Source organism: Dendropsophus ebraccatus, chromosome 4 (genome assembly GCF_027789765.1).
Source record: "Dendropsophus ebraccatus isolate aDenEbr1 chromosome 4, aDenEbr1.pat, whole genome shotgun sequence".
NCBI lineage: Eukaryota > Metazoa > Chordata > Amphibia > Anura > Hylidae > Dendropsophus > Dendropsophus ebraccatus.
The window spans coordinates 91,004,538-91,029,736 of record NC_091457.1 but is presented as its reverse complement, the minus strand read 5'-3'; the positions used below and the strand labels follow the sequence as shown (position 1 = coordinate 91,029,736).

The window sequence follows — 25,199 nt, the reverse complement described above, 5'->3', positions numbered from 1 at the left end:
GCTAGTCTATGAGGATTCATTGCTTTGATGTTGGCGATAATGCAGAAATGCAAAAACAAGGTTAAACAGCTACCAAAGAAATGATTTACCCTGTTTATTTGCAGAGTTGTTCCTTGCTTCATAGATTACAGTATAATTGATTTGTTGGATGGCTAATGCTTTGTATCATTGTTATGGTGATGCTTTTGCACTGTGTAGCTTCTCTAGCTAATATTTGCATTCTCTGTTGCCAAGTCTCTCAGTTGTTCCTTGCAGCCAGTTGGTTAGGAGTGTCACTAAGATAGTCAATGACAGTAAAAGAGCCCCCGCCCCATCCATTTTACCATGCAGAATCAAGCGAGGCTGAATATAATTCTGCAAACTGTAACTTTTGATACAGTGTCAATGACCAATTGTGTATTTTTCCATCATGTAGATTTGTAGTAGATCTCATAACCATAATGATAGCCATAACCGTAGTGTAGTAGCGGTCTTCTCCTGGTATAGTAATCTATTAAATGCCCATTATCACATTTGATGGTTAGCTAGTCAATGGCATATTCCCTTCTTACACTAACTCATCATTTATGTAGATGTGCTCCAATATTGTAGACCAACAAATGACGCACAATTTTAATACATTTTTTTTTACTTTCAGTCTTCTCCTAGGCATTGTGTCTCAAAATGCACATATCTTTTACTCATTGACTTGTTTTTGTGCTGTCGTAGGGCATCTTGGATATCATTGTATTAAGTAAGAGAACCTCCGAGGATGGCGCCATCCATGTCCTAATGAACAACTTTGAAGCTGATGCTTATTTTGTCAAGGTGATAGGTGAGTGTAAACCAATTTTTCAAACATGTACATACATATATATGTGTATATATATATATATTGTGTATATATAATATATATAACTCGTGGTGCAAATTTTCCCATAACAAATCATAAAAATGCAGACAATTGGTTCCACACCCCAAAAATAATGATTTATTACTCTGAATAACATGTAAACAAATGAAACAAACATTTAAAAACAGCAGAATATGTGATATTATAAGTTTCTGTACAGTAATGGAGAGGATGGGAAACACAAGTGGACATATGTGGGCACATACATGCAGCACTCTCTGTCTGGAGAGAGAGGGGTTACAGCTATGAAGAGATTACCTTCACAGTCCTGTCCCCTGATGTAAGCCCCAGCCTGAAGTGGATCTGCTATGATTTGGAAGGTGAGGGAGACTTCCTGGGTCAGAGTACAGTGCTGTAGACCATGCTATGCAGGCCATGCCCTTCCCCACTCGTGCTTCCACCCAGTATAGGAAGTTACAATTTTGAAAAACTGTGAGCTCTTAAACCAAGGTACCACTGTGTGTGTGTGTGTGTATATATATATATATATATATAGTGTGTATGTATATATGTACCCACACAACTACATATACACACTCTCCCTTTACCAATGCGGAGGAGACTTTGTATAAATTGTGTTTGTGTGAAAAACAGTTTCTATGCCAACCAGTCATTGTATTATAAAGAAATTCAACCACAAAGAAGAAAGAAAAAAAAAAAAAAAACTTCTTTTAAGAAGAAAGCAAAAACAGCCGCAAAATGATTGGGAACCTGCGTCCATTTCAAAGCTTTGGCTGCCCAGGCATTATGGGAATTGCAGTTGCTGAAGTACCGTAGGTTCTCCATCCTTGCCGTAGGGTCTTCCTCTGTTGGAGATCATTTTACTTAGTTTATTTGCAGCAGTCCTTGCTGGAATAAAAATCAGATCGACAAGTACCGTATTTTCTCCTTCTGAACTGCCAATCTGAATATGCAGAGCTACATTGTAAGGATTGGGGGAAGAACTTTGCAGCAGGCTTGATCTTTGATCTAATGTTACCTTCATGTTCTCATGGGTTTCCTACAAAATTCTAAAATCCAAAAATACTAAAAACCCTCTTACACAGGCTGATTATCGAGTGAGTGAATAAACATTCCTAGAGACTTTTGTTCTCCATAATTGTCGCGTGTAAAAGATCAAGTGAATAAGTTGGGAAAATTAGGTAGTAAGATCCTGTGGACAGGGACTAATATGTGGGAGTACAATCTGTGTACAGCACTGCACAATAAGTTGGTGCCATATAAATACCAGGGAAATAAGTAGCACTAAACCTAATCTGCATAGAAGAGAGTGTCGGCAGCAGACAATCCATCATTCCATCCCTTGACCCTTCCCTACCCCTTTTATCTTTATTAGCTCTGTCTATGCCTCTGATAGTTGCCGCCTCCCTCCTCCTCATCCACAGCTTCCTGAGATTTCGCACTTTCTCATCTCTCAGGCGCTCTCTTGACAGCTTAGCATCTCCAGTCAAGCGTACAGGATTAATTACAATCATTCCAGGGATACGGTGAAGGCCTCTCCTCCCCACTTCTTGGTTTACAAAAATGTAAAAAAGTTATTTTTGTAGATTTGTTTTTGCGATAAACGATAGGGGTGCAGGGCTGCAAGCATCTTACAAGAAATCTCCATTTAATCAGGCTGCACTCTCTCCACCCATGCCAGTAGTGTCTCTCCTTGGCAGAGGGATGAATATGTTCCTGAACAGATGTTTGTGAGTATTAAGGGGTCTTGGAGAAATAGTGAGAGAGATAGTAATTGGTCATCTGCTTGTGTAAAGCTCTGACTTGTCAAAGACAGAAAGATATTTCACAGAGAGTCCATAATATGTTACCAAGGGATTGGCTGCAAACCCCAGTCCTTGCCAAGTAAACGCAAATATCCCGACTCATGTAGGGAAAGCCTATACAGACAGCAGAATGCAGGCTCAGACTAAATCCCTGGTTGATTTACCTTTTCCAGATATACTCTGCTCAAAAAATAGAGGTAACACTCAAATAACATATCCTAGATCTAAATGAATGAAATATTTTCATTGTTCATTGTTCTGTACAAAGTTGAATGTGCTGACAAAAATTTTGCTCACAGGCTGATCCACATACCCAAGCGTCCACCTGGTGTCCTGCAGGACACCAGGTGGACGCTTGGATGTGTGTATCAGCCTGTGAGCAAAATTGTACCAAGTATCTGTTTGGACAGCAGTTCAAGTGTGCGGATTCCTTCCTTCACGGGTATCCAGCTCTGAAAGAGGACGACTATCTTGGGATACGCAAGTACAGGTGTGGTTAACACCGATTTAACTCTCACTATCTTTCTTGCCTCACCTGAGTATGTCTTGCTAATTGCCAATAATTTCCACCTGTTGTCTATTCCATTTGCACAACAGCATATGGAATTGATTGTCAATCAGTGTTGCTTCCTAAGTGGACAGTTTGATTCCACAGAGGTTTGATTTACTTTGAGTTATATTGTGTTGTTTGAGTGTTCCCTTTATTTTTTTGAGCAGTGTATACTCAAAAAAAAAAAAAAAAGGATGCTAGAAAGTCTAAAAAATCTATAAATACCTCAGAATGACCCACAACAGGTCAGGTTCAGTCTTCTTTACAGTGTTGCCTCAGTTAATTGAGGTTTGCGTGCACGCTTACATGTACATCTCTGCCTTGTTTCCACATACGTGTTAGGAGTGCAATTCGAATGCAGTGGAAACCACAATCCCAGTTCTCTCCCAATAGTCACACAATATTGCTGATTCCTGTTGCATTGTTGTTTCTGCCAAGCTGTCATGGTCGATTCAATGACTGCAAGGTGCCCAGGCCCTGTAAATCATGGTGGCCAATGGCTGCACAAATTTGCAACGCAAAATTATTCAGATACTGTCTGCCACACTTTGGCAGCATGCAGCCAGCCACTCATATGGCCTCATCCCAGGGCCGGGACAAAGGGTAGGCCAGGGTAGGCGATGACCTAGGGAGAATTGCAAGGGGCGCAATGTATGCTCAAGTAAAAATCCCCCCAACTGACCTCACCCATGGCAGCATCCCTTCCTCCGCTCTGCCGCACAGCTGCTGAAGGCTCCAGCACCGCGGTGGCAGGCATCTGCCCTCCTTCTCTCCTCTCTTTGGCTCTGGAGCTGAATAAAATCGTCTGACCAATGCCACATGACCTCCGAAGCCAATCAGGAGAGGAGAGAAGTGCAACTGTAGTGACAGATACCCCCAACCCCCGCCCCCTCCCGACAGAGACACATGAGGAGTATCCTCCACTCCCAGACAGTGTCCTCTTCCACAGCTACTGCTTTGTGGGTGAGTATATGTGTGTGTGTGTGTGCTTGCTAATGGTGTGTGTGTGTGTGTGTGTGTGTGTGTGTGTGTGTGTGTGTGTGTGTGTGTATGTGTGTGGCTGAGGTAGTGCCAGCATGACTTTTGTGGCAGAGGTAGAACTACAGCTCCCAGCATGCTCATGTGTGGCTAAAGTACTCCCAGCATGACCTGTGTGGTTAAGGTAGAACTACAGCTCCCGGCATGACTTGTGTGGCAGAGGTAGAACTACAGCTCCCAGCATGACCTGTGTGGCAGAGGTAGAACTACAGCTACCAGCATGACCTGTGTTGCAGAGGTAGAACTACAGCTACCAGCATGCTCATGTGTACGAGCGGTAAGACTGTGGAACTCTCTGCCACATGATATTGTCATGGCCGATTCATTAAATAAGTTCAAGGGAGGCCTGGATGCTTTTCTTGAAAAATATAATATTACAAGTTATGGGCATTAGATTTCTGGTGATACATTGATCCGGGTATTGTTCTGGTTGCCATTGGATTTGGGGGGGGAGTTTTCTCCCTGTGGTGGGGTGGTTGTTGTCTGCCTCATGGGGGTTTTTGCCTTCCCCTGGATTAACGCAGTAGGGTTTCCGGAGGTTGAACCTGATGGACTCTTGTCTTCTTTCAGCCTTATTTACTATGTTACTATGACCCGTGTGGCAGATGTAGAACTACAGATCCCAGCATGACTTGTGTGGCAGAGGTAGAACTACAGCCCCCAGCATGACCTGTGTGGTTGAGGTAGAACTACAGCTCCCAGCATGACCTGTGTGGCTGAGGTAGAACTACAGCTCCCAGCATGTTCCTGTGTGGCTGAGGTAGAACTACAACTCCCAGCATGCTCCTGTGTGGCTGTGATAGAACTAGAACTCCACCATCCTAAGCCGCCCCCCATGCTCCTCCCCTGGACCAAAGACAGATGAGCAGTATGAGCCTCCACTCCACCTCCTCCTCATGGGCAGAGACAGTGTCATCCTTCAGCAGCAATGGCTCCCCGCAGACCAGATATAGCAGCAGCATATAGTCCGGCCCTCCACCGCTCTGAGGGATAGTGAACTGGCCACCTGTGTAAAAAGTTTGAGGACCCCTGCTTAGGGCTGGGCGGTATACTGTGAAAATACCGATACCGTCTCTGACGTCGGTTAACCGACATCAACATTGCCAGGACAGTATGTGCGGTATTTTCACGCTTTCCCCGCCTAAGCCGTGAGCAGTGAAGTGTGCTGTCTGTGCAGGGAGGCCGACATGACGGAGCGCCCCCCTCCGCACCCAGCACGACAGAGCGCGAACCCCCCACCACCCTGTGTGCCGTCTGTGTAGGGATGCCGACATGTCAGAGCCCGGCATGACAGCGCGCCTCCCCTTCCCCCCCCCCCCCCCCCGACTCCGTGCGCGGCATGACAGAGCGCACCCCCTCCTGCTCGACAGAGCGCATCATGCTTCCCCGCCCGGCCTGTCCCATGCACCTGTCCTGTCCAATCAGAGCTTTCTCCCCCACCCACCCAGCACCTGTCCCATGAGAGCGCGGAGGTAGCGGTAGCTCAAGGGAAAGAACCTGTAGAAGATGGTACTGTGATCTGGAGCTGTCACTACCCCACAGGAAGGAAGTAGCTGCCAGCCCCTGCAGATCCTCTTCTCCTTCTATGTGCCCAGTGCCCAGGTGCTGGAGCTGCTGTTTGCCCTCAGCCTGTCCCTGGTGTCTGCAGGAGCTGTAAGTGCCCCTATACTGTGCTGTGTCCCTATACTGTGCCCAAATACTGTGCTGTGCCCCAATACTGTGCCTATACTGTGCTGTGCCCCTATACTGTGCTGTGCCCCTATACTGTGCCTATACTGTGCTGTGCCCCTATACTGTGCGCGGTCCCCCTATACTGTGCATATACTGTTTGCCCTGCCCCTATACTGTGCCTATACTGTGTGCTGTGCCCATATACTGTGCGCGGTGCCCCCATACTGTGCATATACAGTGTGCCGTACCCATATACTGTGCGCTATGCCTATATGCTTTGTGCCGGACCCATATACTCTGCGACAAATAATAATAATGACTATACACTAAATGGCTCAGCCTTGTGTTGCTGCTAAGTGAGTTATTTTATTTTTTTTCACTTTTGTGAATCAAAATATTGCCACTTTGGCATGGCAAGTAGGTGTGGCTTGCAAAAGGGGTGTGTCAGAATTATCGTTCAATTATCGTTACCGCGGCTACGTGTGTGATAAACCGTGATATTGATTTTGGCCAATATCGCCCAGCCCTACCCCTGCTATACACTATGTGGGGGCAGCCAGGAGGCTATACTGTATGTCGGATCTATAGACTGGGGGGCGGGCGCCATTTGCTTTCTCTGCCTAGGGCAACAAAACTCCTTTTTCCGGACCTGCCTCATACTAATGGTCATAGTTAAACCTAGTAAAACCTAGTTAAACATAGTAAACCTTAACATTCTGCTTTGTGAATGCAAAACTACAGTGTACACTGCCACCATTAAGGCCCTATTACACAAATCGATTATTGCCCGATAATCATCCTGTGTAATAGAACACAACGATCAGCCGACATGAAGGATGTTGGCTGATCATTGTAGTCATTTGTCTTTCAACATGTTTAAAAACAAACGACTCGTATAGAAGCGGCGACAGCAGACTGCTGCTATCTGCTATGGGCTGCCCGGACGATTTAGCGATCACCCAGGCAGCCACCCCACACCTCCCTTAGCGAGCAGGGAACAAGGAGCAAAGGAGCGCTGATAGCGCTTGTTTGCTCCTTAATGTCGCCCCGTGTAATAGGGGCTTTAGTCAGAACAGTAGTGAAGAAGATGTTTGATGGGGCGGTTATCCATTGTGATTCACAAGTGGCTGAGGGGCTTATATTTCCTGGTAGTTATGGGGGGATGCTCTGCATGGCTGTCGCTAAGCTGTTGGTTTTGCTAATTGTTTCCATCTTTTCTCTGATTATCAGCTCTATGGCCCATCACATCTTTCTTATTAATAGGTTGCATGCTTCAGTTATTAGGGATAATGTATATTTTGTGTCTCCTTGGTATTTTTCTAATTCCGGTTACCATGACATTTCTTCATTAACCTGAAATTAAAGATGCCGAGGATTTTGAAGGTCATCACTGTGACCAAAGTAAAGCAAATTTTTTGTCTTTTATGGTTTCATAGACGTAACACTCAGAGGGAGGCTTTGGAGGATTTTGTAAATGTTAAATACCCCAGACTCCTGTCAGTGCTCCTTGGAGATCTCTTTGTATTTGTCCCTTTCCTTAAGATGTCACTATAAAGCCTGCAGCCTCCTTATTGATTCTAGTAATGTAGCTGAGCTCAACTGTACCATGCAAAGTGCAAGAGATAATCCAGAAATCAGCAAGTGCTTGGAAATACATGATGGCTGATTTCCTCCATAAATATATTAAAGGGCCAGTCCTGCATTGTGTAATCACTGTCTAAGGCTAGGTTCACACAACGTCCAAAAAAAGGTAGTTTTTGATATTTTAAAGAACATCCGTGTTTGCTTTTATTAACTGACTGCAATGGCAATGCATTGAAGTAAATGGGAGGACGGACGTCCAATGCACACAACGCATTGAAAAATGGACGTTTTTACCGCGGCAAAAACGACCGTTTTTCAATGCATTGACTTCTATGCATTGCCATTGCAGTCAGTTAATAAAGGCAAAAACAGACTTTTTTTAAAATATCAAAAACTGCCGTTTTTTGGACGTTGTGTGAACCTAGCCTAATAAAGAACAGTTTTGCAGGTTATATGGCAAGTATAGAGGTATACAGCTGGCACTACAATGCAACGATATGAGTTCAGACTTAGCGTCTTTTCTTCCACATACACAGTGTGTGCAATTAGGCTAGTGGAGGTGCTCAACGCCAGCAGAGGTAGAAATCAAATCGAAGTACATAGAGGTATAAAGAGGCGGTCACTCACCACGGGTTAGCCGATGCAATCTTTAATCGTGGTCACACTGCAAACATGAGCAAGGAAGGGGGAAGGTGGAGCAGCGGATGGTAACAGACTGTAACAGTCTGTTACCATCCACTGCTCCACCTTCCCCCTTCCTTGCTCATGTTTGCAGTGTGACCACGATTAAAGATTGCATCGGCTATCCCGTGGTGAGTGACGGCCTCTTTATATCTCTATGTACTTCGATTTGCAGGGTATATATTACACTTTTAGGGGAAGTTACTATGCTATGTACGCCAATTTTCCGACTTTGTGCAAACATTTACAACTTTTCAGTGATTTTACACCAAGCTTGACACTTTTTAAACGGGGGTTAGACTAAAAGTAAAGAAGTAAGGGCATAAATTATAGCTGATATCTATGCCATCTTGCAGCTGTTGTGTACAGACAGTCACTGCATAAAATTGCCGCAGTTTGTTTTATTGCAATCTGCATAAAGACCAGTATATAAAAACCCCTTTGCGTTAAGGTTGATTTACATTGGAAGATTACTGGCAGATCCAGCGAATTATTGCCCTATGTAAAAGGCACAGCTGATAAATAAGCAAACACAATCGCATCAATCGTATAAATGTATATATGTATGCTCATTTGTCAGCAATACATGTGCTACCCACAGTAGTAGGACTGAGTGACTACAAGAACAATCCAGAGGCAAGTGCCATAAAAAAAAACCCTTCTGGCATACAGTGGATGAATGGAGTCCTGGAGAATTGTAGTATGTGTGGGGTGGAAAGAGATCCGTTGAATGTAGTTCTTAAAGCATAAATCAGATAAATGTGTGCCCCAGACTTATTTACTATCTCCTCTTTTTTTAGTGCTCAGTGGTATTTGCTCCAATGACTGTCCAAATCAAGTAAAGGTAAGAATCCCACCAGTCATATATCATCCAGGTGTTTGATTTTTTTTTTTTTAGGATGTAAATCTGAAATGCCATAACACTTCCCACAAATCAATACAGTTCAGTTCTCTTGACTAGTAGTTCACACTCATTGTTTCTTACACTATATTCCTAAAATACTCTGTGCTGCTAGGACCCTGCTTTCATTCTTATCTGAGTCTCAAAGTGTAACATCACTTGCTGCTCTGTCCTTACTAACACGACCCCTAAGCAGATATGTCAGTGGCCTGATAACTTCAGCATACTCCTCTCCTGAAATACTTTGTGCTGCTGGGAGTAAGATCATGTGTCATCTTGCTGTGAGTCTGCTCAAAGCTTAATGATATAGTCAAATACATTCACAAGGCTTTGAGAATGACTATCCGACAGCAACCTCCTGGGGCAGTGTATTAGGGTAGAACAGTATTGATGTTGGTGCTGGTCCTAATAACATGTAGGGGGATTTATGCAGAGGGATCAGCAGTCTCGCTGAACTCTCCTCATCTGCATTGCATTGTGTATACTTTGTGTACAGAGCCACGGTCACCCCTTTCAGGAATCAACCTCAATGTTACGGATGTCACCAAGGTCTACTCTGCAAAGCCGGCAAGCAATTGATTTTCTTAAAAGTATGCATCCCCGTAAGCTGTGCTGCACTTCAAGGCCAGGCCGCATTCTTTTGAAGTTTCTATCCCTTCTTAATAGTCTCCTCAAACTCGAGAGCTGTAGTCTCCACAAATATATTTTACGTGATAAATGCTGAAGAAGTGAATAGGAAGGATGACCCGTTGACCTGCATTCATTACAATGCAGCCGAAAAAATACTTGATGCTTGTTCCTACTGGCACATGCAGAATAGGAATAGAACTGGTATAGGAAGGCCTGGACATTAGAAATAATATTTAAAATTATTCTGTTATGAGTTTTTATCCCTCAGAACTGCTCACAGCAAAGGTATGGGAGGGGAATATAAGAATGCCTGTCCAACCAGGAGACTGCTAGAGCTTTCAGAGCTGAGAGGAGGAGACAGGGAAGCACTGCTGTTGTGGTGCCCAGGTCATGCAAGTTGCAATATTACACTCTACTCTCTGACCTCTATATAGGGTGGTCAGCCTTTTTTTTATGGGTTAGAACTGCTAACAGATTCCCTGTAAATATTGAACTATTCCACAACTTTCTTACATGCACTATGCTTTAGTTCACACAGCTGAGGTTTGTTACATTGTATCAGTATAGACCTTACCTTGTGAGCCACGTAAAGCAGTTGCACGGCTCTCTCTCTAGTCCTTGGTATCTAGATTTGTAATTGCTTCTATGGAAACTGCACCACAGTACCTTATGGCAGCTACAAGTAAACTCCTTTGTAGTTGTATTTTTCCAGTCATTGAGTAAAAAAAAAAACATAATAAGGGCAAAGCCATGTTGCACCACATACAGTGGGGAAAATAAGTATTTGTTACACTGCCAATTTAGCAAGTTTTTCCTCTTAAAAAGAATAGAGAGGTATTTATTTTTATTGTAGGTACACATCACCTGTGAGAGACAGAATCTATAAAAAAAAATACAGAAAATTACATTGTTTGATTGTTAAATAAATATTTGGCATTTTATTGCCAAAAAAAACACCAACAACATAATATTTAGTACAGAAACCGTTGTTTGTAACTACAGACGTTTTCTTTAGTTCTTGACCAGGATTGCACACACTGCAGCAGGAATTGTGTCCTGCCCCTCCATACAGATCTTCTCCAGATCTTTTAGGTTTAAGTTTCAGCTCCCTCCAAATATTTTCTATTGGGGTCAGGTCTGGAGATTGGCTAGGCCACTCCGGCACCTTGATATGCTTTTTACTCCTTAGTTGCCCTGGCTTGGGTGTGTTTCGGGTAACTTTCAGGCTGGAAGACCCAGCCACAACCCATCTTCAGTGCTCTTACTGAGGGAAGGAGGTTGTTAACCAAAATCTTGCGATACATGGCCCCATTGAAAATTGTGAAAAATCTTTATTATATACCATCACACTAATCAACATTTAAAATGAGACTTGGGGAGGCGGAAAGCCATACTACTGGGGCTAAATCTGTAAAAGTAAAGTGCTATTGCATCAATTCAAGTAAAGAATTTCATCCCTACATGTCATAAAGTGCTTAGTGCCACAACCATCATGCTACTAGTATGATGAACCAGTTGTAAAATATACTTACACAGATACACGTAAGCTGATAGTATCAATATACTACCTGTTGTCCCAGAGTTATGGTCCCCACCTCACACTCCAATGCCTTTTCACTTCCTGCTTTCCTGTGTGTGTGATGCACTAGCAATTTACTTTTACAAGTTTAGCTCCAGTAGCATGGCCTCCAATTTCCTCATGTCTTGTTTTTAATGTTGTTTTGTGTGATGATCTATAATAAAGATTTTTCACAATTTTCAATTGGTATTGTTGATTGGGGGTAATAGATATTTCTTATAGGCATAGCTAAGATAAATATTCCTCTTGTGTTTCTTTCATTTTTAATAACTGCAACAACAGTTGTTGCCTTTCCACCAAGCTGCTTGCATATTGTCCTGTAGCCCATCCCAGCCTGGAGCAGGTCTACAATTTTGGTGTCCTTAGACAACTCTTTGGTCTTGACCATGGTGAAGAGGTTGCATTGTGATTTATTGAGTCTGTGGACAGGTGTTTTTTAAACAGGTAACAAGATTAAACAGGTGCAATTAATACAGGAATAAGTGCAGAGTAATGCTGCGTTTACACGTAACGATTATTGGCCCGATCATACGATTAGCGATGTCGGATTTACGATTTTTTTTTTTATAACGATCAGCGTTTAGACGGTACGATATATCGTACGAAACTTCGCACTGCGATCGTTTTGCGATCGTTTAAGCCTATCTCACACATTGGTTAAATCGGCGAACGACTGTTCACACGGAACGATTTGCGAATTTTTTGCGTACGATGAACGACGATTTGCTGACCTGATGAAAGATCACGATGTACGATGTATCGTGCGTCGTTCGATCGTTCGCTGCGTTTACACGTACGATTATCGTTCCAATTCGACCGTTATCGCGCAAATTCGCACGATAATCGTTACGTGTAAACGCAGCATAAGAGGGCTTCTTAAAGAAAAATTAACAGGTTTGTAAGAGCCAGAATTCTTGCTTGTTGGTTGGTGATCAAATACTTATTTCATGCAGTAAGATGCAAAGTAATTATTTAAAAATCATATAATGTAATTTTCAGCATTTTTTTTATAGATTCTCTGAGTTGAAATGTACCTACAATAAAAATAACACAGCTCTACATTCTTTGAAGGTGTGAAAACCTGCAAAACTAGAAGTGTATCAAATACCTATTTTCCATAATAAAAATGGAATTTTTAAAATGTTTGTCATTTTTTTTTGTTAAAAAGCTAGTTGTTGGGGGAGGTCAGAGTAGTGGACTTGTTGAATGGCTTCCTCTAGTACGATAGCAGTCTTTTGGCAGGCCTGGTCTCAGATCTTAATTTGCTACAGCCTTGTATTGGGACTGAAAAACACTCTGTACATTTGTATATACAGTGGTTTGCAATAAATTAGAATATCAACAATTTTTTTTCCAGTATTTTAATTAAAAAAGTGACTTCATATATTTTATAGATTCATTACATACAGAGTGAACGTTTTCAAGCCTTTATTTCTGTTAAAGTTGATGATTATGGATTACAGCCAAGAAAAACCCAGAAGTCAGTGTTTCAGAAAATTAGAATAATTAACCCCAAACACCTGCAGTGGCTTCCTAAGTGTTATAAAAGGTCCCTTAGTCTGGTTTAGTATGCAACACAATCATTGGGAAGACTGCTGACTTGACAGATGTCCAGAAGGCAGTCATTCACACACTCCACAAGGAGGGTAAGCCTTAAAAGTTCATTGCTAAAAAAGCTGGCTGTTCTCAGAGTGCTGTATTAAAGCATATTAATGGAAAGTTGAGTGGAAGGGAAAGGTGTGGTAGAAAAAGGTGCACAAGCAACCAGGAGAACCACAGTCTTAACAGGATTTTAACGAAAATGCCATTCAAAAATTTAGGAAAGATTCACAAAGAGTGTACTACTGCTGGTGTCAGTGCTTCAAAAGCCACCACATACAGACATCTGCAGGACATGGGCTACAAGTGTTGCATTCCATGTGTCAAACCAACGCCAAAAGCGTCTTATCTTGGCCAACGAAATGAAGAACTGGACTGTTGATCAGTGGTCCAAGGTGCTGATTTCAGATGAAAATAAATTTTGCATTTCATTTGGAAATCAAGGTCCCAGAGTCTGGAGGAAGAGTGGAGAAGCTGTACACAATCCAAGATGCTTGAGGTCTAGTGTTAAGTTTCCACAATCAGTGATGGTTTGGGGGGCCATGTCATTTGCTAGTGTAGGGTCACTGTGTTTCATCAACACCAAAGTCAACGCTGCCGTCTACCAGGAAATTTTAGAGCACTTCATGCTTCCCTGTGCTGAAAAGATTTTTGGAGATGGAATTTTCATCTTCCAGCAGGATTTGGCACCTGTCCACAGGTACCAATACCTGGTTTACTAACCACAGCATCACTGTGCTTGATTGGCCAGCAAACTCGCCAGACCTTAACCCCATAGAGAATTTATAGGCTACTGTCAAGAGGAAGATGAAAGACACCAGATCCAACAATGCAGACAAGCTGAAGGCCGCTATCAAAGCAATCTGGGCTTCAATAACACCTCTGCAGTGCCATCAGCTGATCGCCTCCATGCCACATTGCCGCATTGACGCCGTCATTCATGCAAAAGGTGCCCTAGCCAAGTATTGAGGGCATTTACTGTACAGACTTTTCATTTAGTTGATATTTCTGTGTTAAAAACATTTTTTTTCCAGTTGGTTTTATATAATAATCTAATATTCTGAAATACTGACTTTTGGGTTTTTCTTGGCTGTAATCCTTAATCATTAACTTTAACAGAAATAAATGCTTGAAAAAGTTCACTCTGTATGTAATGACTCTTTAGAATATATGAGGTCAATTTCTGAATTGAATTACTGGAAAAAAAAAATTTGGTTGATATTCTAATTTATTGCAAACCACTGTACTGTATGTTACACATATATCACCCCAAGGGACTGAGGTGACCTTAAGTGTAAACAAGTTTAGACATGACAGATATTGTATGATGATATCTTCATGTTCATCTCAGCCATGACTAATGGTGCATTTACACAGAAACATTTATCTGACAGATTTTTGAAGCCAAAGCCAGGAATGCTTTTGAAAAGAGGAAAAATCTCAGTCTTTCCTTTATGACCTGTTGTCTGTTTATAGTCTGTTCCTGGCTTTGGCTTCAAAAATCTGTCAGATAAATATCTGTGTAAACGCACCCTTAAGCTTGGCTTCACTCCAGTCGGGCAGACACCTATATGCACTTATTGGCAAGTCACTCTGCAGAGCTCTGCAAAGGTAAATATAACCCCTTAGTTGCCAATCCACTACCACCTTATATAGCTATTATGGTGTTTTACAGGTGGCTATTATCTGTATCCTCTTGCTGTAGCAGTAGCATTTATGTTGACACAGTGTCAGTGCAAATGATCAGGTTGTTGCGTTGTCTCCTGTTCTTTCATGTGTCTTTATATGACCTTACATTTTGTACCTGACGATTCACCCTCCTGGCCTGCTATGTCATTGTTCATGCGTCAGCGCACCGGTTCATGTATTCACGTTATAGAGTCAATGGATTTGTGCCTTGAACAGAGCTCACATTGTGTATTCTCCACCGTCTTGTCTGGAGCGCCGATGCCATCTGAAAAGATCAGGGAGGCAACGTCCTTCAGTACTTCAAAGGTCAACTTGTGTTCCTGCTGCTCTTTTAATGACGGAGCCCTGATCACAGCGCACGTTATGCTGCCAAGCAGACGATGGCATTAGAGTGACGCAGCGTTATATCAGCGTAAAGCCGCAAGATTGACGACACAACCAATCAAGTCACTTCAGGCGACTGCTTTCAACGTCCATCAACCCGTGTATCCTCTCCTATGTATATTTTCATTGCTCTATTTTCTGCACCACTGAGTGACGCTTCTGTGGTGACAACAAAAAGTAGTCTGAATGCTGCTCCGCTTGTCGGCATCCTGACCAGCATTGTCAGCTCATCTCTATCTGTGAGAGTCTCATTCATTTAGATCACTGGGGAGCTTTTCAGCGGTTTGCAGGCAGTTATATTCATAGCTGGAACAAAGATTTTATTGTATCACTGAAAAGAATTAGCTCACATACTGAAAGAATAAAGATCATTTGTACATTAAAAATGGGAGCAACACTTTTTATTATCTAACTTTTATGCTGTGATCTGATTGCTTGAAGTTCCAGACCCAAAGCCTAAGGCTCCAATACTGAGAGATTGTACTGCAATGTATTACACCATACACTTAAAGTGTCACTGTCGTGAAAATTTTTTGCTGAAATCAATAGTCCAGGCGATTTTAAGAAACTTTGTAATTGGGTTTATTAGCCGAAAAATGTTTTTTTTTATCATGAAAAAGCAGTTTGAAGCTCTCCCTCTGTCTTCATTGTTCTCCTATGGAGAGAGAAAATAAAGAAACCAAAACAGTTAACAAAGAGTTAATTAAAAGCTACAACACAGGCGCTTTCATCTGACAGTCACCACTAAGCTAAGTGACCTCTGAATTCCCCCCCCCCCCCCCAGCAATCCTTTGTTCTCTGTTTTCTGCTGTTGACATTTCTGCTCCCGTCTCTTTTCCCCCCTCCCCTCTTCATAGAACAAACAGAGTGTGTCTGATTTAGATCTTCTAATTCTGAGAAGTGGAAGACAGAAAGGAAAGGTGAGGAGGGGGGACCTGGGAAGAGGCTTTTTACATGCAGATAATGGCAGATTTGGCTAATAAACCCAATTACAAAGTTTCTTAAAATCACCTGGACTATTGATTTCTGCAAAAAAAATTTCACGACCGTGACACTTTAAGGGTGGTATTATACAGGCCCAGCAGGGCCCGATAATACCTGTAAACGAGCAGCGATCTGCTAGATCGTCACTTGTTTACTGGACCTATTACACGGCCCGATAATCGTTAAACAAGGGCTGCAAGGACATCGTTACCGATGTCCCTGCAGCCCTTGCATAACTATATACATTACCCATCCACGTTGCAGGGCTGCTGCTGCGGTCTTCTTCTCCCCAGGTTCCCCGCACTGTAACGTCAGAGTGGCCTGTCAGCTGATAGGCCACTCATCCAATCACAGGCCGGGACAACCGTGGCCTGTGATTGGCCGGGCGGCCTGTCAGCTGACAGGCCACTCTGACGTTACAGCGCGCGGGACCCGGGGAGAAGAAGACCGCAGCCCTGCAACGTGGATGGGTAATGTATATCGTTAGTCGCCGCCTGCGCACCTCTATTACACGTAACGGTACGCGGTCAGCGCCTGACAAAAATAGGTCAGAACCTATATCAACGATCAGCCGATCGTTGTATTTATTACATGGAACGATAATCAGCCAAGTCGGGCCAATTATCGTTCCGTGTAATAGTACCCTAAGTGTTCACACAGCACACAGAACTGTCTCTGTGCAGGGAGGTGGTAGATGTACCATAGATAGTCATTTGGACCCACACAGTATCAAAGATTTAGTAAGCAAACTGAGCCGACATTCTGTTGTACTTGCTGTGCACGCTGTTTATACTTTACTAGACTGGTTTGGGAAGTGTCATGGCTTGTTTTATGGGCATGGACCATTGTTTTGGTGCAATATATGGATGTAAAGTAAAAATGTCCAGCAAGACGCACCAAATCTATTTTGCAGTGGGAAGGATTTACTAATGCGCTCTCTCTTTGTGCACTTGTGTAGTTATAGACAAGCCTGTCTTTGTTTTTCCATGGATGTGTTCTTTTGTTTTTTTGTCCATTTTTTTTTTAATTTGCCTAATTTTACACATGCGTTTGTTTTTTTTGTTGCTTTTTGCACATTTGCAACATTTTGCCACATGAAGTTTGTGTGCCAAAAATTATCACATCATTTCAACCCCAGTTGTACCTTGGCTTATAATACACCACTTTTATCAGCCAGTAAGCCTTGTAAATTGGGCTTAAACATAGATGCCGCGCCACTTACGATATATGGAGTGTGGTGCATTTTACTATTCTTTCTGGTGCAAACTTAATAGGTGTAGTACAGTCAATGCACCACAGTTTTGCTGCATGTGGTGTCAACATTCATAGTAAATGTTAGTCACTATGTTTGCCACTGTGAGGTTTAGTTTATGCCTCTATTGTCTAGTTGTATGCTGATAACTAAAGGACAGTATTAAAGGGATTATCCAGCAAAAATCTTTTTCTTTCAGATCAACTGATATCATAAAGTTATACAGATTTGTAATTTACTTCTATTAAAAAATCTCAAGTTATCCCATACTTATTAGCTACTATATGTCATGCAGGAAATGTTGTTTTATTGTCAGTCTGACACTCTGGCCGAGACAGAAACTTTGTCTCGGTTTTCTATGAATCCCCATAGAACATTTCTCCTGCTCTGTACAGTTCCTGTCTTGGCCAGAGATGTCAGCAGAGAGCACTGTGTCTAAATGTAAATAAAACAACATTTCCTGCAGGACATACAATAGCTAATAAGTATGGGATTTTGAGACTTTTAAATAGAAGTAAATTACAAATATATATAACTTTGTGACATCAGTTGATATGAAAGAAAAAGATTTCTTTTTCAACCCCTTTAATAAATCTGCCCCAAGATCTCCATTGCAACATTGCATCTGAAAGATATTAAAGATGGCTTTTGTGTAAACTGAAAAGCATCTTGCTTTTTTTTTTTTTCTTTTATGAGTGGATTCCACTCACTCCTCTTCTGAAATAATCTGTGCTGCTGTGAGAAGCTAGTCCTTCTATGGACAGGCCGCTTCTTCTTAAATCATCTGCCTCTCTAGTGCTGTAGGATATGAATTAAATATTGTCCTTAATATTGTCAGTAATATTTATTTTGTCTTCTTCCTATTTCAGCCTTTTGGTGTTAATCAGCCAGGTCCGTACATCATGTACACAACGGTGGATGCTAATGGTTACCTAAAAAATGCATCAGGTAGGATAAACATGCACATTACATATCTTCTCTACAGTAGTTTTGTGCGTCGACCTGTTGATTTAGGAAAGAATCTTCCCAAGAATTAAAGCCCCTATTACACAGGGCGATCTCCGTGAGCAAGCAATCTTTAGATTATCCAGGGTCCCATAGGAGATAGTGGCGGTCTGCTGCCGCCGCTCCTGTTGCTAGGCATTGTGATCGTTGCTATCCCCGTTGTTTGTCTTTCATCATGTTAAAAAGCAATGACAGACAACTAACGATGTCGGCTGATTGTTGCCTTTTATTACACAAAGCGATTATCGGCCATAATGAACGATAATCGGCCAAATATGGCTGCTAATTGCTTTGTGTAATAGGACCTTAAGGATGTGGAAGGATTGGGCAGGTGCTCTAACACAGGTGATCTCCTCTGTATGACTTGATAACTGCAGGATGGACTGTGTAATGGATATCTCTGTCACGTGAAAATGCTTCTCTCATAAGGTGCCCAATGCAAATGTAGTTAAAAAACTGCTGTATGTCCTGCAGGAAGTGGTGTATTCTTAACAGTCTGACACAGTGCTCTCTGCTGACATCTCTGCCCAAGACAGGAACTGTCCAGAGGAGGAAAGGTTTTCTATGGGAATTTGCTGCTGCTTTGTACAGTTCCTGTCTCAGAAAGAGATGTTAGCAGAGAGCACTGTTTCCGACTGAAAGGAAAACCATTTCCTGCAGGACATACAGCAGCTGATAAGTATGAAAGGACTTGAGACTTTAAAATAGAAGTAAATTAGAAATCTGTATAACTTTCTGAAACCAGTTGAAAAGAAAAAGATTTTCGCCAGCGTATCCCTTTAAGTGCCCCATACACCGTTAATAACTGACGGCCACATGATTGTCTGTTAAATCTCCTATTGACATGCATGTTTTTTTGTTTCGCTTCTTTGGTCAACTACCCACTCCCAGAGGATATTCATTAAAAAAACATTCTGCCCCAGACAACCCATTTAATGGTAGTTGTAGGTTGGAGCTGTGTCCTCTAACTAAGCACCAAAACATTGCGCTTCATATCTTTCTAAAAGATTTATTTTTTTAAGAACATGAACTTGAATGAACTAGCATTAGAAAAGTATTTTTTTTCCCCTAAAGTCAATAGAGAATCATCTTTCCATTGTTGACAGATGACATTGTATCAGTTTAGTAAGTGAAATCATGGCACTAAAACAGTGCAATATTGCTAGAGCTCTGGGCCCCAGATAATACTTTCTTCTGCTTTTACGCTCGCTTCTCTCAGTCCACTTACTGTTGATGCAGCGATTGATCAAATATCTTTAGTAATTCACTGTAATCCTACAGTGATGATCACTGACAATACAAACAAGAACAAAGTTCCCCCTCCATATTTACAGAATGTGTTACTTTACGAAGTGATTGATTTTTTTGGAAAATTCGTCAAAAATTATAGGGGACGAGATGAACGGACGATAAAGAGGTGCTGGTTATAAAGTGTAATTTGTGTGGTGGTGGTCCAGCACAGTGTTCTCCACAAGCTTTAATGGTAGCTACCTGGTGTGTAGCTGAAAAAATAGATAGATATAGACGGCACTGTGCGGCAATAGCTCCAGTGGGTGCACAGCCTCAAGGAGTCAGACCCCGGCTCCACAGAAATCCAAAATATGAAAGCGATAAGGCGGCACTCCAGGAATAGTGAATAGAAAAGTGAATTTATTCACCCATATGTGCAATACAACGTTTCAGTTTCTCGATGAAACCTTTTTCAAGCAACACATACCGTGTTTGTGTTGCTTAAAAAAGGTGTCATCGAGAAACTGAAACGTTGTATTGCACATATGGGTGAATTAATTCACTTTATTATTCACTATTCCTGGAGTGCCGCCTTATCGCTTTCATATTTTGGTGTGTATGTGTGTGATGCTGTATTTACACTGAGGACTGGAACAAGGCCTGTTAAGCTGTTTCTGTTAGGAGGGGACCCATTTCCCCATTGCCCATGTGATACAGTGCATCATGTAAGATCAGTCTGGGGTTTTGACACTTAGGGCCAGTTCACACTGAGTAAACATGGCGTAATTCCGCGGCTGAACTCTCCGTCGCGGAATCCCGCCGTGCTCAGTGTGCTGCTCTGAGCGAATGGGAGAGCGTGCGCTCGTTCGCTTCCTCTCCTCTCCGCTTAAAGAACTAACATGTTAGTTCTCCGAGCGGAGAGCAGCGGACAAGCGCGCGCCCTCTCATTCACTCAAAGCAGCACACTGAGCACGGCGGAGAGTACTGCCGCGGAATTAAGCCGTGTTTACTCAATGTGAACTGGCCCTTAAAGAGGAACTATCAGCATGTTAGACAAATCTAATGATAATTAATGGAGGTGGCCGCCCGGATGACGCGGCAGTACTCCTCATGGTGCTGCGAAGCGGAGTTTACCTCGACTAATAGTGCATGACTGGCGCTGAGGAGGAAGGTAAGACACATACCTTCCTCCTTAACGTCCCCAGCGCTATTGGGAGCTATCAGTGGGTTGGATTTGTCTAAAAGGACCCATGAAGTGCCTGATCTCTTGCGAAGAAATATTTTGTGGACTGTTCCTTATTGTGTAGCGTACTTATTTTGTCCATTGTTAGGAGATGCTTGAGCATGTCACTAATGTCTTGCATTGTCGGAACAGTGTCTTTCAACCAATGTCGTGATAAACACTTAACAACCCCTAGCAGTGTGTTATGAATGCCTTTATTAGCCACAAGAGGTGAATCAGGATCCTCCAACTTTTTACAAGTGTACTGAAGTAGACATCCTATTGGGTCTGTCCTAATGTCCCTATGCCAATATATTTTATAGAGAAATGACAGCAGCAACCTGTAGGATGCTACTGTGTTTGCCAAAGCAAAAATATGCCACACAAAAAAATCTAGCATATGTCATTTTTCTTGCTGCTGGCTTATGTACTTATAGTCTACAACTAATCGTTCCTCTCTGTTACCATTTCTTGTACAGCCTTTCTGTTGCCTTTATATTTATACAAAGCAGTCTAATGGTGCTGCAGTGTAAAGCATGGCGAAGAACATGATATAAAGTAAAAAGCATCCCTCTTGATGTGGGCCTTTTCTTTCAGCTTCCTTTTGTTGTTCACCTTGATTCTCTAATTCCACTATGTTGCTTATAGCAGATAAGAGCCTTAAAAATTGAGAGGCGGCCTGTTTTCCAGCTCTACACAGTAACCTCCATCACTCATCCTGTTTATCAGAAGAGATTGCATTTTAGATTGGCGGGTGCAGTTTGGTGGAACCCACAGATCAGCCTGTGATCTTTCAACCCTTCCTCCCCAGAGACTGAAAGAGTTAAAGGCGCTGGTTGCTGTACAGTTGCAGTTAATCCCCTTGCACACGCCTTAATCCTCCTCAGCTTTCCAAGACTCTGTTTCTGCTCTGTGGAAAGAGATGAAGATGGCATAGATTGACAGGTCGGGCATGAATCCTACACAACAAGGCAGGAAACTTCACAGCGGCCGCCACTTGTCCCAGTAGCATGAGCATGACATGTGGAGATTCATGTGCGCCTGTACAAATGCCATTCTTCCCTTAATTATTTATTTCAAAAGGGATTTTTAGCTGCTTTTTTGCTTTTTTCCTCCTAGTAAAGGGAAGCCCTGCAGACATTGCACTCATTAGCATGGGAAAAGGCAGCGACATCTTGCAGCTACTGTAGATAAAGTCCTGCTCCAGGCGTAGAAGGATTAAATAGTAAGCGCTTTACAGCAGCAATGGCTGGCATAGGGAGTAATTGGCGCTTCTATCCTGGTGTCTAGGCACCATCAAGTAGTATATAGACTATAGTACTATAGAGGTTATTCTGGTGTTTCTTCTGTTGTTTAAAGTGGAATTCTGCTTTTATTATTCTGTCAAGTCAATGGTTTAGTACATTTTGAATATGCTTTACTTCATTCACACCCTGAAAAATTCTGCATGTTGCCTTCTGAAAGAGTAGGTTTGCTTCTGTGCACTGTGACCCAAAATCTGAGCTGTGACTGAGCACCTGTTATCAGAGCATGTGCACTGGTCTACACATATGTGCTGGACACTCTCATCATTACTATACATGACCATTGGACACACTTGCCATTACTATTCATGGCCACTGGCCACTCTTGTCATTACTATTCATGACCACTGGACACTCTTGTCCTTACTATTCATGACCACTGGACACTCTTGCCATTATTATTCATGGCCACTGGACACTCTTGTCATTACTATTCATGGCCACTGGACACTCTTGTCATTACTATTCATGGCCACTGGACACTCTTGTCATTACTATTCATGGCCACTGGACACTCTTGTCATTACTATTCATGGCCACTGGACACTCGTGTCCTCATTATACATGGCCACTGGACACTCGTGCCCTCATTATACATGGCCACTGGACACTCTTGTCATTATTATTCATAACCATTGAACACTCTTTTCCTTGCTATTCATGGCCACTGGACACACTTGCCATTACTATTCATGGCCTCTGGACACTCTTGTCATTACTATTCATGGCCACTGGACACTCTTGTCATTACTATTTATGGCCACTGGACACTCTTGTCCTTACTATTCATGGCCACTAGACACTCTTGTCATTACTATTCATGACCACTGGACACTCTTGTCCTTACTATTCATGACCACTGGACACTCTTGTCCTTACTATTCATGACCACTGGACACACTTGCCATTATTATTCATGGCCACTGGACACTCTTGTCATTACTATTCATGGCCACTGGACACTCTTGTCATTACTATTCATGGCCACTGGACACTCTTGTCTTTACTATTCATGGCCACTGGACACTCTTGTCATTACTATTCATGGCCACTGGACACTCTTGTCATTACTATTCATGGCCACTGGACACTCTTGTCATTACTATTCATGGCCACTGGACACTCTTGTCATTACTATTCATGGCCACTGGACACTCTTGTCATTACTATTCATGGCCACTGGACACTCGTGTCCTCATTATACATGGCCACTGGACACTCGTGCCCTCATTATACATGGCCACTGGACACTCTTGTCATTATTATTCATGACCATTGAACACTCTTTTCCTTGCTATTCATGGCCACTGGACACACTTGCCATTACTATTCATGGCCTCTGGACACTCTTGTCATTACTATTCATGGCCACTGGACACTCTTGTCATTACTATTTATGGCCACTGGACACTCTTGTCCTTACTATTCATGGCCACTAGACACTCTTGTCATTACTATTCATGACCACTGGACACTCTTGTCCTTACTATTCATGACCACTGGACACTCTTGTCCTTACTATTCATGACCACTGGACACACTTGCCATTATTATTCATGGCCACTGGACACTCTTGTCATTACTATTCATGGCCACTGGACACTCTTGTCATTACTATTCATGGCCACTGGACACTCTTGTCTTTACTATTCATGGCCACTGGACACTCTTGTCATTACTATTCATGGCCACTGGACACTCTTGTCATTACTATTCATGGCCACTGGACACTCTTGTCATTACTATTCATGGCCACTGGACACTCTTGTCATTACTATTCATGGCCACTGGACACTCTTGTCATTACTATTCATGGCCACTGGACACTCGTGTCCTCATTATACATGGCCACTGGACACTCTTGTCATTATTATACATTGCCACTGGACACTCTTGTCGTTATTATACATTGCCACTGGACACTCTTGTCGTTATTATACAAAGCCACTGGACACTCTTGTCATCACTATACATGGCACCTGACCCTCTTATCACTATACATGGCCACTGGACGCTCTTGTTATTACTATACATTGGCACTAGACAATTTTGTCATTATTATACATGGGCACTGGACGCTCTTGTTATTACTATACATGGGCACTGAATCCTCTTGTCTTCACTATACGTGGACATTAACTGCTTTTTCCATCACTGTACGTGGGCCCTGGAAGTCCTCTCTTGACCAAACTGGAGTACTAGTTGCTCTTTCTCGTCGTCACCTCACGTCTAGAAGTGATGGAGTGAAGTGAAGTGATGCACTGCTCTCCGAACATGCACTTATGACACACATGGGCACTGGGCTCTCCTGACACCACACATTGGCACTAGATGCTCTTCTCATTACTGTACATAGGCACTGGTTGCATGTCTCATTACTGTACATACGCACTGGTTGCATGTCTCATTACTGTACATAGGCAGTGGTTGCATGTCTCATTACCGTACATTGGAACTAGTTTTACGGCAGTACCATACATACTGGACGCTTTTTTGGCTACTCCTCATAGCTATACTAGTCCTTTAAAACTGATGTGTCAGCAATCATATCAGTTAGTATATATCATAATAAAGTAACATACCATATATATATATATATATATATATATATATTATACAACATAAAAAAAAGATATGTACAGTAGGTGTAGAATGCAAGGACAAAGGAGCTACCACATCAGGTAAACACAAGAAGCAGCATCTTGTGGCAGCATCTTTTCAGCTCATCTGACACTAGGGGATGGGGACATGTTTCTTCTTAGCTGGGATTTCTGGTTTCTCTTTGTGAGAGCGGAAACCTGGGGAATCATTAGTGCAGAGAGGAGCGCGTGGGGGGTGACGCCTCTCCTCTGGTCTCACGCTGTCACTGGGGCTCGGTGTGAAGCTGCAATGAGATGTTAGTCACATTGTCACTGTTCTGTAATGAGCTGCTAGGACTTAGATCTCCTACAATGAAACTCACATTATACCAGTATATGACATGTGTGCAGGTTATATTGACTTTTCAGGTGATTACAGATTTACTGTAATATCCTGTTATCTACAATCTTAGGAGCTGTTTAAAGGGTTCTAGAAGCTGTTATGGGAGGTGCTGTTTGCAGAGGCCTGGAAACTGAGATTTGAAGAACTTTTTTTTTTGCAGAGGCCAAGTAGCTGAAATGTGTGGAGGTGTTTTAAAGGGGCCAGGAAGCTGAGATGTGAGAAGCTATTTGCAGGTGCAAGAAAGGCATGATGCCAA

The 25,199-nt window shown here is 42.5% G+C and overlaps 1 protein-coding gene across 2 annotated transcripts in view; it reads left to right on the top strand.

Annotated features, from left to right (window-relative positions):
- ITFG1 (integrin alpha FG-GAP repeat containing 1) overlaps positions 1 to 25,199 on the top strand; it is a 162,938-nt gene that overhangs the window by 108,528 nt on the left and 29,211 nt on the right. For both annotated transcript variants that reach the window (XM_069966251.1, XM_069966249.1), the window contains 3 exons: positions 709 to 814; positions 8,983 to 9,026; positions 18,070 to 18,148. In XM_069966251.1, coding sequence (XP_069822352.1) covers positions 709 to 814; positions 8,983 to 9,026; positions 18,070 to 18,148 — 229 coding nt within the window. The remainder of the gene's footprint in view (positions 1 to 708; positions 815 to 8,982; positions 9,027 to 18,069; positions 18,149 to 25,199) is intronic.